The 13,662-nt window shown below is 38.4% G+C and overlaps 1 protein-coding gene across 15 annotated transcripts in view; it reads left to right on the top strand.

Annotated features, from left to right (window-relative positions):
• Nucleotides 1-13,662, top strand: part of LIN54 (lin-54 DREAM MuvB core complex component) — a 64,889-nt gene that overhangs the window by 39,451 nt on the left and 11,776 nt on the right. For all 15 annotated transcript variants that reach the window (XM_070614530.1, XM_070614536.1, XM_070614527.1 and 12 more), the window contains 4 exons: nucleotides 6,935-7,151; nucleotides 11,774-11,847; nucleotides 11,997-12,194; nucleotides 13,554-13,645. In XM_070614530.1, the coding sequence (XP_070470631.1) occupies nucleotides 6,935-7,151; nucleotides 11,774-11,847; nucleotides 11,997-12,194; nucleotides 13,554-13,645 (581 nt within the window). The remainder of the gene's footprint in view (nucleotides 1-6,934; nucleotides 7,152-11,773; nucleotides 11,848-11,996; nucleotides 12,195-13,553; nucleotides 13,646-13,662) is intronic.

The raw sequence follows: 13,662 nt of genomic DNA on the forward strand, positions 1-13,662 counted from the left end.
TAATCAATTCACAATATATACATATATCAAATCATTATGTTGTATACCTAAAACTAATACAATGTTATACACCAATTATATTTCAATAAAAAAAGAAAAAAACATAAACTCTTTCCTCTTAGAAAGTTATACCAAAATTAGCTGCCAATTACCTAAATCCAAAACTGAATCTTGTCATTTTCTATGTAGAAATGCCTGTGAATCGCTACTTTGAGAGATTTCACAAATATGGCTTATGGTGCAGGTTGCTTGAGATTCATTATCTGTTCTGTCATATACCATCACTATTCTTTATTACAACTTCTGTGGAAAACTGTTTCTTGTAGGATGTCTTGACATGATACTGTCTGTCCTTCTTTTGGCACCCAGTATATTATATATAAATTTTAAAAAAAGAAAAAGTTTCCCACCCCGAAATGCTATTGCTAAATAGGTTTGGGAACACCCTACAGTCATGCATCACTTAACAACAAGGCTACGTTCTGAGAAGTGTATTGTTAGGTGATTTTGTCACTGTGCAAACATCATAAAGTGTACTTGCACAAACCTAGATGGGATAGCCTATTACACACCTAGGCTATATGGTACTAATCTTATAGGGCCACCATCGTATACACAGTTTGTCATTGACCAAAATGTTGTTACATGGTGCATGACTATATATCATACCTGTCTAGGAGTTTCATAATATGTATTAGCATATTACAGGCTCTGAGAAGTCCCATTGCAGAGGCCTTTGTTTAACTTTACCTTAGGATTCCATAAATTAATTTGACAAAAATGGGCCATTTCATGTAACATCTAATCCTGAAGAGCTGATGTTTAATGAAGCAAATGCATTTTGGTAAACACTACCCAGTCAGCATTAAAGAAAGTATTATTCTGATTTTCCAATAGATTAAATGCCATCTTAATATCTGTTTGAAACAGCGCAGTTTGTACAGGTGTCCCAAAGCGCTATACAAATTTCATGTAGTGGTAATGTTCTCCCTTTGCAAATAGAGAGACAAAGGTCTACAGAAACAGTAGGTTGCTTCTCTGAATACACACGAGACTGAGACAAACCGGAACCAAAGCCCATGTTTCCAAACAGTGGTTTCTAAGCCATGTTTACAAATAGAACCAAAGTGCAAATTTAAAAAAAAAGAAGCATATTAATATGGAACCCTACAAATTTAGTGTTTTTGAATATTGGTTGAGCCATCTCTCTGTTTATGTGTCTGTCTGTCTCCAACGTCACCAAATAAAATCAGAATCCTCAGTTACAGAACAAGAAGAGTGTTTTATTCTTCCTTTTCTTTTAGGTAAATCTTCAATTAAGCAAAGACTTTTGGCATTTGCTAATTGGAAAGTAATGATCAAAGAAATTTATCTTAAATATATAATTATGATATTAATCTGTAAATAGAAAGGGCTTAGGAAATAGTACAGATAAAAGGAATCTTTAAGTCCATGTTTTTTTAGGGCTGCCACTAATACACGTTAAATGCAGTTATTTTGAATTTAAATTGAGATCTTTGCTTTTTAACTCAAGCTGTCAAGAATGTTAATCAGGAAATAGCACTAACTGAAGATTTTTGTTGAATGCACATGAACTTTTTCTGTCAATGAGGCATTCAAATGGAGTTTCTTGGGCCACTGTACTTCAGGGAGGGGACCGAATTGTGAATTCTCAAAGCAATTAAGTGTATTCAAATGTTTTTGTCTTTTGCAAAAGCAGTAACTTTTGTATGTTACCTAGTATTTTAGGTGTTAAAACAATGCAGTTTAATCAGTGGTTGCCAACAGTTGGGATTGGGGGAGAGTGTGAATATAAAGGGTACTAGAAGAGCTTCTTTGTGGTGATGGAACAATTTTGTATCTTGATGGTGATGTTGATTCCATGCATCTACAGTCTTTAGTATACATCAAAAAAAAAAAAAGTGTATAGACACTGGTGAAATCTGAATCAGACTTCTCTGTAGTTTAGTTGATAATATTGTACCAAATGTCAATTTCCTGGTGTTAGTAATGTTCTGTGGTTATGTAAGATGTTGTTCTATTGGGGAAAGGGTACATGGAAACTGTATTAGTTTTGCAACTTCTTGTGAGTCTAAAATTATGTTAAAATAAAGAAGTTTTTGGGACCAGCCCGGTGGTACATTGGTTAAGTTCGCACACTCTGCTTTGGTGGCCAGGGGTTCGCCGGTTCAGAACCTGGGTGTGGACCTATGCGCTGTGTGTCAAGCCATGCTGTGGCAGGCATCCCACATATAAAGCAGAGAAAGATGGGCATGGATGTTAGCTCAGGGCCAGTCTTCCTCAGCAACAAAAAAGAGGAGGATTGGTGGCAGATGTTAGCTCAGGGTTAATCTTCCTCAAAAATAAATAAATAAATAAATGAATGAATAAAAAGTTTTAAAAAATGCTAGTTTTACTTCTATTCAGTATACTAACTGATTAAAAAATGCTTTCATGTTTCTTAGAGGCAGGGTGCAAAATTAGTTCTTAGAGTTCTTGACAACTGGATGCTACTTACTTTTGTTTAGTCAGTTAATAACTATTCATTGGGGCCAGCCCAGTGACATAGTGGTTAAGTTCATGCACTCTGCTTTGGTGGCCTGCGGTTCATGGGTTCAGATCCCAGGTGCAGACCTAGCACCACTCATCAAGCCATGTTGTGGCAGCATCCCACATAAAATAGAGGAGGATTAGCACAGATGTTAGCTCAGCAACAATCTTCCTCAAGCAAAAGGAGGAAGATTGGCAATGGATGTTACCTCAGGGCCAATGTCCTTCACAAAAGAAAAACAAAATCTATTCATTAAGCATCTATAGCAGGAGGCATTATCATGGCTTGGTTAAGAGAAAATGGGCTTTGGAGTTTGACTGGTTCAAATCCTGCCTCTGCTACTCCTTCTGTGTGACCTTGGGGAAGTTCCTTAATCTCTCTGAGCTTCAGTTTCTCCATCTCTAAAGGGCATAATAATGATGATAGAAATGGCAGCTTACATTTATTGAGCATTGTACTATGGGATGAGTTGTTATTTGCACTTTATATAATTTAACTCATTTAATCCTCAACAATCCTATGTGAAAGGTACCATTTTCACGTTTTCAGATGCAGAAACTTAGGCACTTCGAGAAGTTTAATTACCTGTGCAAGGTCACACAACAAGGAAATGTTGGAGCCTAGATTAAAACCCAGGCAGTCTAGATTTTCTGTTTTTCGCTATACAGAAGTAGCTTGTTGCAGACCAACCATTCCACCAAGAATGGCTATAAAGGAGAATAAAAAATATTTTAAAAATCTGTTTGAAGGCATTGGAGACCTACCAAGGGAGCCTGGACTTCAGAGGCCACCATCATGAAGTAAAGGGAAACCTAGAGATGTCATCCTACTGTTCTATGAGACACTTCCCCTTAGGGCATTTCCTGATTTGTAGGTTGTGACTGAGAAGGTGAGCAGAAAGTGGCTACAGAAAGATTGAAGAGCTGAGCAGATCTGTCTGTCTTATAGCTCTCATGGACAGAAGTTTGGGTTCAGGCCCCAGCAAGGAGGAGGAGCTCTGGTAAACACCCAGGTCCTGAGTGGGGCCAGTGACATATTACATGGAGGAACATGTTACGTGCTAGACAAGGCCTCCCAGAGACTGAAGCTCAGCTCCCAATCAGCTCGGGTCATGGTTGGTTTAGGACAGTCTGCCCCTTCTCTTGACTGCCTACCAGAAGCCAAGGTGAATTCTCTCTGGAAGAATATGGCATCATTCACAGCCTCAAATGATCTCCTTAATTTTTCATAAGCCGTGTCTGGCATTTAGTCAGAATTCATCAGGTATACCAGGCAACCAGACCAAGTTATTCGAAACCAAGAGATATAATAGGTGATGGAGTTATCAGACTCAGACTTTTAAAATAACTAAGATTAAAATATTTAGGGGGCCAGCCCAGTGGTGTAGTGGTTAATTTCGCGTGCTGTGCTTCAGTGGCCTGGGGTTTGCAGGTTCAGATCCCAGGTGTGGACCTACACACTGCTCATCAAGCCACACTGGCAGCATCCCACACACAAAATAGAGAAAGACTAGCACAGATGTTAGCTCAGAGACAACCTTCCTCAAGCAAAAAGAGGGAGATTGGCAATAGATGTTAGCTCAGGGCCAATCTTCCTCACCAAAAGAAATATATATATATATATTTAGGGTATTTATTTAAGTAAATGAAGAATTTCAGCAGAGAACAGGAAACTATAAAAAGGAATCAGATGAATATTTTCAAACTGAAAACTTAAAACTGAAATTAAGAGTTCAATAGATGAGTTTATCAGCAAATTAGATAATAGATAAGGAAGGATTGGACATTTTTTGAGAAATAAATTGGAGAGACTTTCTCATCAGCAGACCTGCACTTAAGAAGATCCTAAAGTGAGTTCTTTAGGCAGAAGGAAAATGATCCCAAATGGAAGCATGGAGATGTAGGAAGTATAGAAAGGGTAATTTTGTGGGTATATGTAAATGAATGTCTTATGGAGTTTAAATTATATGTAGAGTTAATGTACTTAAGAGCACAAAGATGGGACAAGAGTAAATGGTGTTAATGTTCTATGGTTCTTTTGTTGTGTGAGTGATGTGTAAAGTACGAATTTAATTCCTATATCATATATTGTAATCTCTAAGGTAACCACTAAAAGTAATAGTGTGATGTATAAAAACAAGCTAATAGAGGGGGGAAATGAAATAATAAAATATTTAACCCAAGAGAAGGCAAAAAAAGGAGAGAAAAAGGAGCAGAAGAGGATGAGTGGTTCATATAAGGAAACAGTCCAATGGTAGATTTAACTACATTAGATGTAAACAGACAATACTGATAAAAAAAAGAGTCAGGTCTGATTTTTTTTTTTAAGATTTTTATTTTTTTCCTTTTCCTCCCCCAAAACCCCCCGGTACATAGTTGTGTATTTTTAGTTGTGGGTCCTTCTAGTTGTGGCATGTGGGACGCCACCTCAGTGTGGCTTGATGAGCGGTGCCATGTCGATGCCCAGAATCTGAACCGGTGAAACCGTGGGCCGGCGAAGCAGAGCACACGAACTTAACCACTCGGCTACGGGGCCGGCCCCTGATTTTTTTTAAGACCCAATCATATACAGCTTGTAAGAGTTGTAGTTTGAAGTTTAGCGTGCAGAAAGGATGAAAGTAAAGATATCGAAAAAGATATAGTATGCAGACTGAACTAAAACTAGCTTGGTTTAGTTGGTCCATGCTTTTGCCTAGCGCATAATGTGGCTGCTAGATTTAGATCACATCATCTTAGCATTTTTAAAAGCACTGTCCTCTGTGCACAGTAAGTAGCAATAAACTTAACTGTTATGTTTGAGGCACCTTGTTTCTTAAGATAGTATTTTTTTTTCCATTTTGAGCTGCTGTAGCAAGGGCTATGTCTTTTGCACCATTGTACATATTTGTCTCATAGGTTGCTTGATTTTTCAGGAGCTTCCATATGTACACATTTTATCCCTTTTCTTAAGCTTTATATTTTTATTTAACTCACTGACTGCTATGACTGTTATCTCTTATCTTTATTTTAAATCTGCTTTGTGGTGTCTGTGCCTAACGATAATATGTGAATTATTTTATATTGAAGTGATCTCCTTTGACTATTACCTGTAAAATTTCCAAACTAAATGTCATTTTTCTGATTTTTTTCCCCTGGGCTTTTATGAAAATGTACAAATTCTTCAGAATTATTCTTTCATAAACTATTATCCCTGTAATGAATATAGATTTGTTCCATCAAGTCACTTGTCCTTTAGCATGAGGGCTTTTTGAAGAATAGGTGGGGAGGTACTTCTTTATTTTTTTTTTTATTTATTTTTTTTTTTAAAGATTTTATTTTTTCCTTTTTCTCCCCAAAGCCCCCCGGTACATAGTTGTGTATTCTTCGTTGTGGGTTCTTCTAGTTGTGGCATGTGGGACGGACGCTGCCTCAGCGTGGTCTGATGAGCAGTGCCATGTCCGCGCCCAGGATTCGAACTAACGAAACACTGGGCCGCCTGCAGCGGAGCGCGCGAACTTAACCACTCGGCCACGGGGCCAGCCCCCTAGGGAGGTACTTCTTTATAACATAATACTATGCAAGTAGTTAGAGAATGTTCTGTGGACCTTTGCTTTGAATGACAGTCTGTTGTACATTGATTAAACATCCATTGGAGACATCTTAAAAGACTTTTGTTCTGTTCTGCCTCTGGTGTTTATTTTGGCTTTTTGAGAAGTCACATTGCTTTTTGTAGGACTGAAGGAAAGGATTAAAAATTACTAAAATGCTTATATTGACTCAGATCTAAATCATCCAAAACTAGTTTCTCTAGACCACCAAAATTGGGGTAATGTGGACTGAATCTGGCTTCCTACCCCATTATTAGTGGATACATTGTATCTGTGGAGTATTATAAGCCTTTCAGAATTGAGTAGACTTAATGAGGGGTATAAGATGGGCTTTTCTTGTGGGTTTCTTTCTCCTTCAGAACATGTGAAAATGAAATTTATCATAGGTATTTTGGTGGATAGCAAGAAAGCCGAATATCTATATATTCTTTTCTCTGTGTTGAATATGAGATTTAACTCTGGGAGTTTTAAAATAATCCTTTTCTTATAAATTTTACCTGATATTACCAAAACTGTGTGAGTTCTTTGATTTAAGGAATAATTTCTTCATGGCAAGTCATCTGACCTGGACTGTCAAGGAAGTTAATTACTAGAGATGGAAGGTAGAACTCATTAATTTTGGTTTCACTCCTGTATTCATTACTGTTCTTTTCATTTCTCTTTGAACAGGTTGTTCCTTTCAACAGCTTTTGGTGAAATACAGGAACATACTTTTTCACTTGCGCGATTGTCATGAGTTAAAGGAGTAGCAAAGTTCAATCCCAGATTAATGATAGCCATGTTGTATTGTTTAATAGGCAGTGAAATCAGCTGTGCAGACCATCACTGTCGGAGGCGTGAGCACATCACAATTTAAGACAATTATTCCTCTGGCCACTGCTCCCAATGTCCAGCAGATTCAAGTGCCTGGAAGCAAGTTTCATTATGTCCGACTTGTTACTGCCACAACAGCCAGTAGCTCAACCCAGCCAGTTAGTCAGAATCCCAGTACAAACACTCAGCCTCTTCAGCAAGGTTAGTAACTATTTTTTAAAAACAGTAATTAATGCTTTGAACATTATTAATGAACATCAGTCCTTTTCTTGCTGAAATCTTGATTAAGTATGGCATTTCAGCTGAGAGTTTGAATTAGCAGCTGTTACAGAAGGCAGTGAAATAGATTTATAGTTGTATATAACTGTGGTATTTCATTCTGCTAGAAATTGGTACACGGTGTGCTATAATACCAGAGAATTATAATTATTCATCAGTTTGTGAGTAACCATTTTATTGCTGGTCTAAAAACTTACCATTTATGCCAGTGGGATAGATTTAGATGGAACTAAATTATTTTATTCTCTAATCTACGAAGCCTCTTGATAGGGTCAGTGGAAATGATCAGGAGGCAAGGTATAAATGAGAAGTAAGACCTTTATATCACTTTCCTCCTTTACTTATTTTGAATCTGTAATTGCTAGTAAAAAGCAATTAAAATTGTGTTATTTGCTCAGTTGTGCTTTTCCCAGAGGGTGTTCCTGTTTGTAGTCCTTCCATTGTCTGTGTGTTTAACCTTCCTACCACCTGATACACAGACACACATACAACCTTTCTCCATATTTATCTACTTGTTGAAAAATTGAATAGTGTGAAAGGATCAGGACAGTTTATAGGTTAGGGTCTAATTTTTTCCTTGGAAGCCTGCTGCATATGCCATTCGTGTCAAAAAGCGGTTGATGCAAGTGAATGAATGATTGTTCGCTGGATGGAAACAGAAGAAATAAAGACCACTTGTTGACTCATTTTTATTAAGGGGTCAAGAGTTGGTGCTATCACTGATAGCTAGTTCACCTAGGGGACTCTGTGGAAGAAAAAAACTTACTTATTTTTAAAATTATTGTTGACAGAAAATGGAGGATACATGAGGGAAACTGTATTTTAGTGTGTATTCTATTAAAATCAGACATATCAAGTAATTATGTTTTCTAATCCCTCTTTAAACTGATTTTGGAAGAAAATCTTTTATTAATAGTGTTCTTAATGTGAGAAAAAATGAAACTTGCATATTGCTGACTAAGGGAGTCACGTATTAGATTCTCTCAATACTTTGGGTAGTAAGAGAAGTTCTACAAGTCCAATTTACTTAGATATTATGATATAAAGCAGTCATTAGACACAGTTGGTTGTATTTTGCGTGCGTTTATGTATATACAATATGCTGAGTATCCATTTCCAGTGTAACGTTAACACTAATTTACTCATTATCAAGAATGTCTTTGGAATCAGTAGAAAAGGGAGCGGAAGATCCAGGAAGAGTGGAGAAAAGGGCCAAATGGACATTTCATAATTCTAGTGTATTTACTGGTGCCTTCTTTTCCACCTTTATGTCTGCCTTTCTCTGTTCTCTTGGCCTCTCAGAAACTGCTCACTCCTGCGTCTGCTTCCCTGTGTCTTCCTTTTTTGCATTCCATCTTTAACTTTCCCTCTCTGTTCTCCCCTCTGTCTCTCTGGCTCTTTCACTTCTCTCTCTACATATACATCTTCCTTCCCCCCCACTCACATACACATACCACTCATGCAATTTCCCTCATATCCACCTGTGTTTTTCTCCTTTTGTCTTTCTCTCCTATCCCATAATAGATCTGGGTATATGTAAGATATATAATACACACTATTTCACAGGAATAACCGGTAAAATTTACAATTTTTAGTTAGAGATACACTAGTTGCTGTAATTCATCAAATATATTAATGTGTCTGGGAATTGGGCTCATCTTGTACATTTTCCCGCCAAAACCGTACAAAAACCGGTATTCAAAGGCTCCACCATGCTAATTGCTGGCCGCATGGCAGGCCGCAGAGTAGAAAGACCCCAAAGAGTGCTTGGCTAACCTCTTGAGAGTATAATCTCCTACCGTCTTGGTGAGGGAGGAGATCAGTTTAAGAGATTAAGGTCTCAAGCACTTGCAGGTATGGTGTCTGAGGTTTGGAAGGAGGCTCTTCTAAATGGACTGTTTGGAATTCCTGTTAAAGACTAAAAAATAAAAGCTTATGCCAGCTTCAATGAAAACTGCAGTAGTGTTAATGTGAGACCGTGCTCCAAAGGAGGAGGAGAAATACAGACTGTTGACTTAGTTATATAACCTCAATATGACCCCTTTCCCCAGGTAATTTATAGCGTTCTGTTTTCTTACCACTTCACTTTATATCTTCTTCATTCCTCAGGTTTTCATTAAAACCCAGCATTCAGATGCCAAACTAACGTGAACCTAAAGTACCGAATTTTCTAGCTGTGTGTTGGTGTTACACGCGTGGGGACGGTTACTTTTTCTTTATCATCCAAATAGTCGTCCGAGTCTCCCATTTGATGTGACTGAGGGCAGCCCACACGCCCCTCCCCGTTCTTTCAGACCGAGAAGTTCTTACAGCTGGTGGTTGCACTTGCTTCAGCTCTCTGTTCTGTGTGCTCGTGGAACGATGACCAGCATCTCTCCAAGGAGCAAGTGGTGTGGGGAGTCCACTGTCCATGTCCCAAGCCGGAGTTCAGGCTTTTAATTCCTTTAGTATTGCTGGGGCCAGTCTGCAGTGGTTCTTATAACTTTACTAAAGTAACTGAGGAGAACCAAAACAACGGAAAACAATTTCAAATTGGGTATCAGATGTCACTGCTCCTACAATTCATGGTTGTGCTCTTTTTGTGTAGCAACCTTATTGAGGTATAATTCATATCTACCATAAAAACCACCCTTTTTAAACATGCAGTTGAGTGGTTTTTAGTATATTCAGAGAGGTGCAGTCATCACCACTAATACACTTCCTGGTGGTCTCCCGCCTCCCCCGCTCCTCCCTAGTTTGTCACCTTGCTGCAGGGAGCTGCTCCCTTTGAGGTCAGAGTTCCTTCCCTCTCTCGTGTTCTTCCACAACTCTCAACTGTTTCTCTTCAGCCATCAGCCCTCCCATCCCCACCAAAAATTAAAAATCTGGTAACATTAACAGCCTTTCTGTTCTTCTCCTGTATTGTTCAGGGCAGTTTAGATCCCATTTTCTCACTGCTCTCTTTCGTACCAGGCTCTAGGCCTTTTGCATAAATGGGACCTGAAGAGATGTCCGTTCTGTCTTCTTAATTCCTTTTTTAGACTGGAAATGGCAGTAGGCAGTATTAAAAATTGGTTTTGGTTTAAACATGTAGGTCTCGTGTCAGCGTTGCTCATCAATTTGTCTGTCAGGTTTCATCTTCCCTTCAAATCAGCTTGTCCTTGAAGTTTTAGTTCTAGTAGTTGTCGTTTTCCTGGTTCCTTGAAAGCTTCGCAGTTACTTACTATTTCTTCCATTATAATTCCTGCCATCCAGCTGGTTGATAATTCTTGTTCTTTTTACCTCTACCATGTCTCTCTCTTCTTTCCATACCCTGTGCTGTCACCCCAGATTAGACCCTCATTTTTTACACTCTTCTAAGTTTTCCTTATTTCTTGCAACTCCATTCTGTTGTACACACTGCTGCCAAATACAATTTCTTTTTGTGCTATTCCAATTATATTTCTGTACTTCAGAATCCTCAGAAATGTCTCATTGCCTACTGAATTAAAAGTATAGATTAAAAATACAGATTTCTATCCTAACACTGAAGGACTTCAACAAAAAGGCCACAATCTGCCTTTCTGCCTGTCCTTGCCTACACTAACCCTGGGTTCCAACCAAACTGGTGTGTTCACCGGCTTTTGTGAAATGCTTTGCCGCTTCCCAGCATCAAGCCTCCACGTCTGTGCTTCTGCCTCTGCATGGAATGTCCTCCTGCACTCTGTGTGCCCTCTCTGCAGCCGGGGCATTGATCAGGACCTGTCTCAGACGCTGTGTCCTCCACGCGTTCTTTCTGTATTCCCATCCTCTGCCAATCAGATGTATGTTCTGTCTCCTTTGGGCTCCTACAGCACTTTTTCTTTTTTAACAGTGTAGTTTTATTTGTGTACTTGTCTGATCTTGCTCTACTTGAATGTAATCTCTTTGAGCAGGTGTCTTGAGTTTCCTTGGAACATGGTCCACAATGCCATTTAGTATATGGTAATAATGGTTGTAATAGTAACAACACCCATAACAATAATGGCAACTAACATTGAGCACTTACTATTTCTTGGGCACTGTTCTAATACATTTTCTTGAATTAACATATTTAAGCCTCATACCCGATAAGGGAGATACTGTCTCCATGTTGCAGGTGAGGATACAGGCAAAGAGAGTTGAAGTAGTTAGAAAGGAGCAGAATTGGGCTCTCAGCCCCCAGGGTCTTGTTACAGTTTAAGAGCAGCGTTCTTAACCTTCATGCTGTGCTGCCTTTTAGTGGGGACTCTGTGAATAATAAATTATACAAGAATGGTATTTTCTCTGGTTTGAATACAAACACAGCAATTAGAAATAGTGTGGAACAGCATCATTACTCAAGCTTTGGAAGGGCAGTTTTTAAATTTAATTTTTAAGTTCCCTGGTAGTTGTGTTAAGGAATTTTGAAAGATAACTATCCTAGTTAAAGATCGCTCCAAATAGGAAACAAATGGAATTCTTTAAGCTCTTTCATGAGACTATCTTGAGAAAACCAGATATCTTAAATGTTTTAAATACTATTTTCTGTAAATAAATTGTCCTTTTCTCCCCCCTTTTTAAAAAAGCAAAACCAGTGGTGGTTAATACCACTGCATTGCGGACGTCCGTTCCCCTTGTCTCGGCGCAGGCTGTCAAACAAGTAAGTGTCACCTGACTTATTTTCTCAGTCTCTCCCGAACAGTTTACTTTTAAAATTGAAAGTTAAGATTTAAGTATGAGAGATTTATACTGAATTGAGAAGCTGTAAATTTATTTTTATAATCGTTGATAGACTTCGTTTCTTTTTAGGTTGTTCCAAAACCTATCAATCCAACTTCACAAATAGTTACTACCAGCCAGCCACAGCAGCGACTCATCATGCCTGCCACACCACTGCCGCAGATCCAGCCAAACCTCACAAACCTGCCACCAGGCACCGTGCTGGCACCGGCTCCGGGCACAGGGAATGTCGGTTATGCAGTGCTTCCAGCTCAGTATGTTACTCAGGTAGGAGGAGGAAACAAAGCCATCGCATTTCACAAAGAAAGATTGGTCTGAGATGTCTAGTGCTCTCACAGCCTGAGACTGCTCAGAAACATCCAAGTCAGTACTAAAATGGCTCTTTCGAAAAATCTTCAAATGTTAACGAAAACTTTTGAGTTTACTTTCACGTGTCTTTACCATTTAGAAACATACAGCACAAGTCACATGCACAGATTAGGCAATTTGGAGCTGAGAGCAGTTTGGTGAGAGGGCAAGATCATGTAGTTAGAAGAGAAAATAAGTTGACGTTAAAATCAGCAGAGTCCAAATGAATTTAGAAAGGACTGTGACTATAATAAAGCTCTCCCCCACAGATGAATATGATGCCACTGACTTTTTCTTGGAAAATAGACTGCAAGATGCATTTCCAGGTGGTGTTTCTTTAATGATCTGTGTGCACACTCTCATCTGGTCATCTTTAGAATCAGAGCCACACGTTATGCAGTTGGCTGGCTTGGGTTAGGAGCATTGCTTCTAGAAAGCAGGTAGAAGTTTTGTTTTTCATGTAAGAATCAAGCAAATTAACACCATGTTGTAAGCTGTTGAATTCATCTACAGTCATGCGCCACATGACAATGTTTAGGTCAACAATAGACCACATATACGATGGTGGCCCCATAAGATCAGTACCATACAGCCTAGGTAATAGTAGGCTATCCCATCTAGGTTTGTGTACGTACACTTTATGATGTTTGTTCAGTGACAAAATTGCTTGATGACACCTTCTCAGAAGGTGTCCCTATCATTAAGGGACGCATGACTGTACTCAGATCATAAGAGAGAAACAGAAACTTATCTGTGTACTTTAATGAAATGTACTTTGGAATATGTTATGTACCTACTGATTAAAAGATTAATGTTCAGTATTTTTATCATTAATATCTCATGTTTAGAAATCAGTGTAAAATAGAAACTTAATTATCGTGCATATAACTTCTCGTTCTCTGTGTAACTTGTGATGAATGATCAATATAGTACCTGTTTTGTTTACAAGTAGACACATTGCATTTTTCTAGCCGATACAAGTTACTGCAGTACTTTCAGGGCATTCATCTAGAATTTCCTACTTCTAATATACTTACTCCTCTGTGAAAAAAATGTTTATATTTGTACCTTTGACCTTTAAAATGTTCACATTGTTTTCACCTCTAGTATTAGTTTGGGTCTTTAGATGAGCTCCATGAGGTAGTGTGTTTGTATGAAATTGTCCATTCTATTTTCGCTATTTTAGTTGATGAATTTGTGTTTCTTACTGAGCATTATATCTGAGAGTATTGTCCATTTTTGTAAATATGATCTAAAGTTACCTTTTTTTACATATAGCTTCAGCAGTCTTCATATGTGTCTATAGCAAGCAACTCTAACTTTACCGGAACACCTGGTATCCAGACTCAGGCAAGGCTTCCATTCAACGGGTGAGTATTTTGAAAAT

The sequence above is a fragment of the Equus przewalskii genome, chromosome 3 (assembly GCF_037783145.1).
Source record: "Equus przewalskii isolate Varuska chromosome 3, EquPr2, whole genome shotgun sequence".
Classification (NCBI taxonomy): Eukaryota; Metazoa; Chordata; class Mammalia; order Perissodactyla; family Equidae; genus Equus; species Equus przewalskii.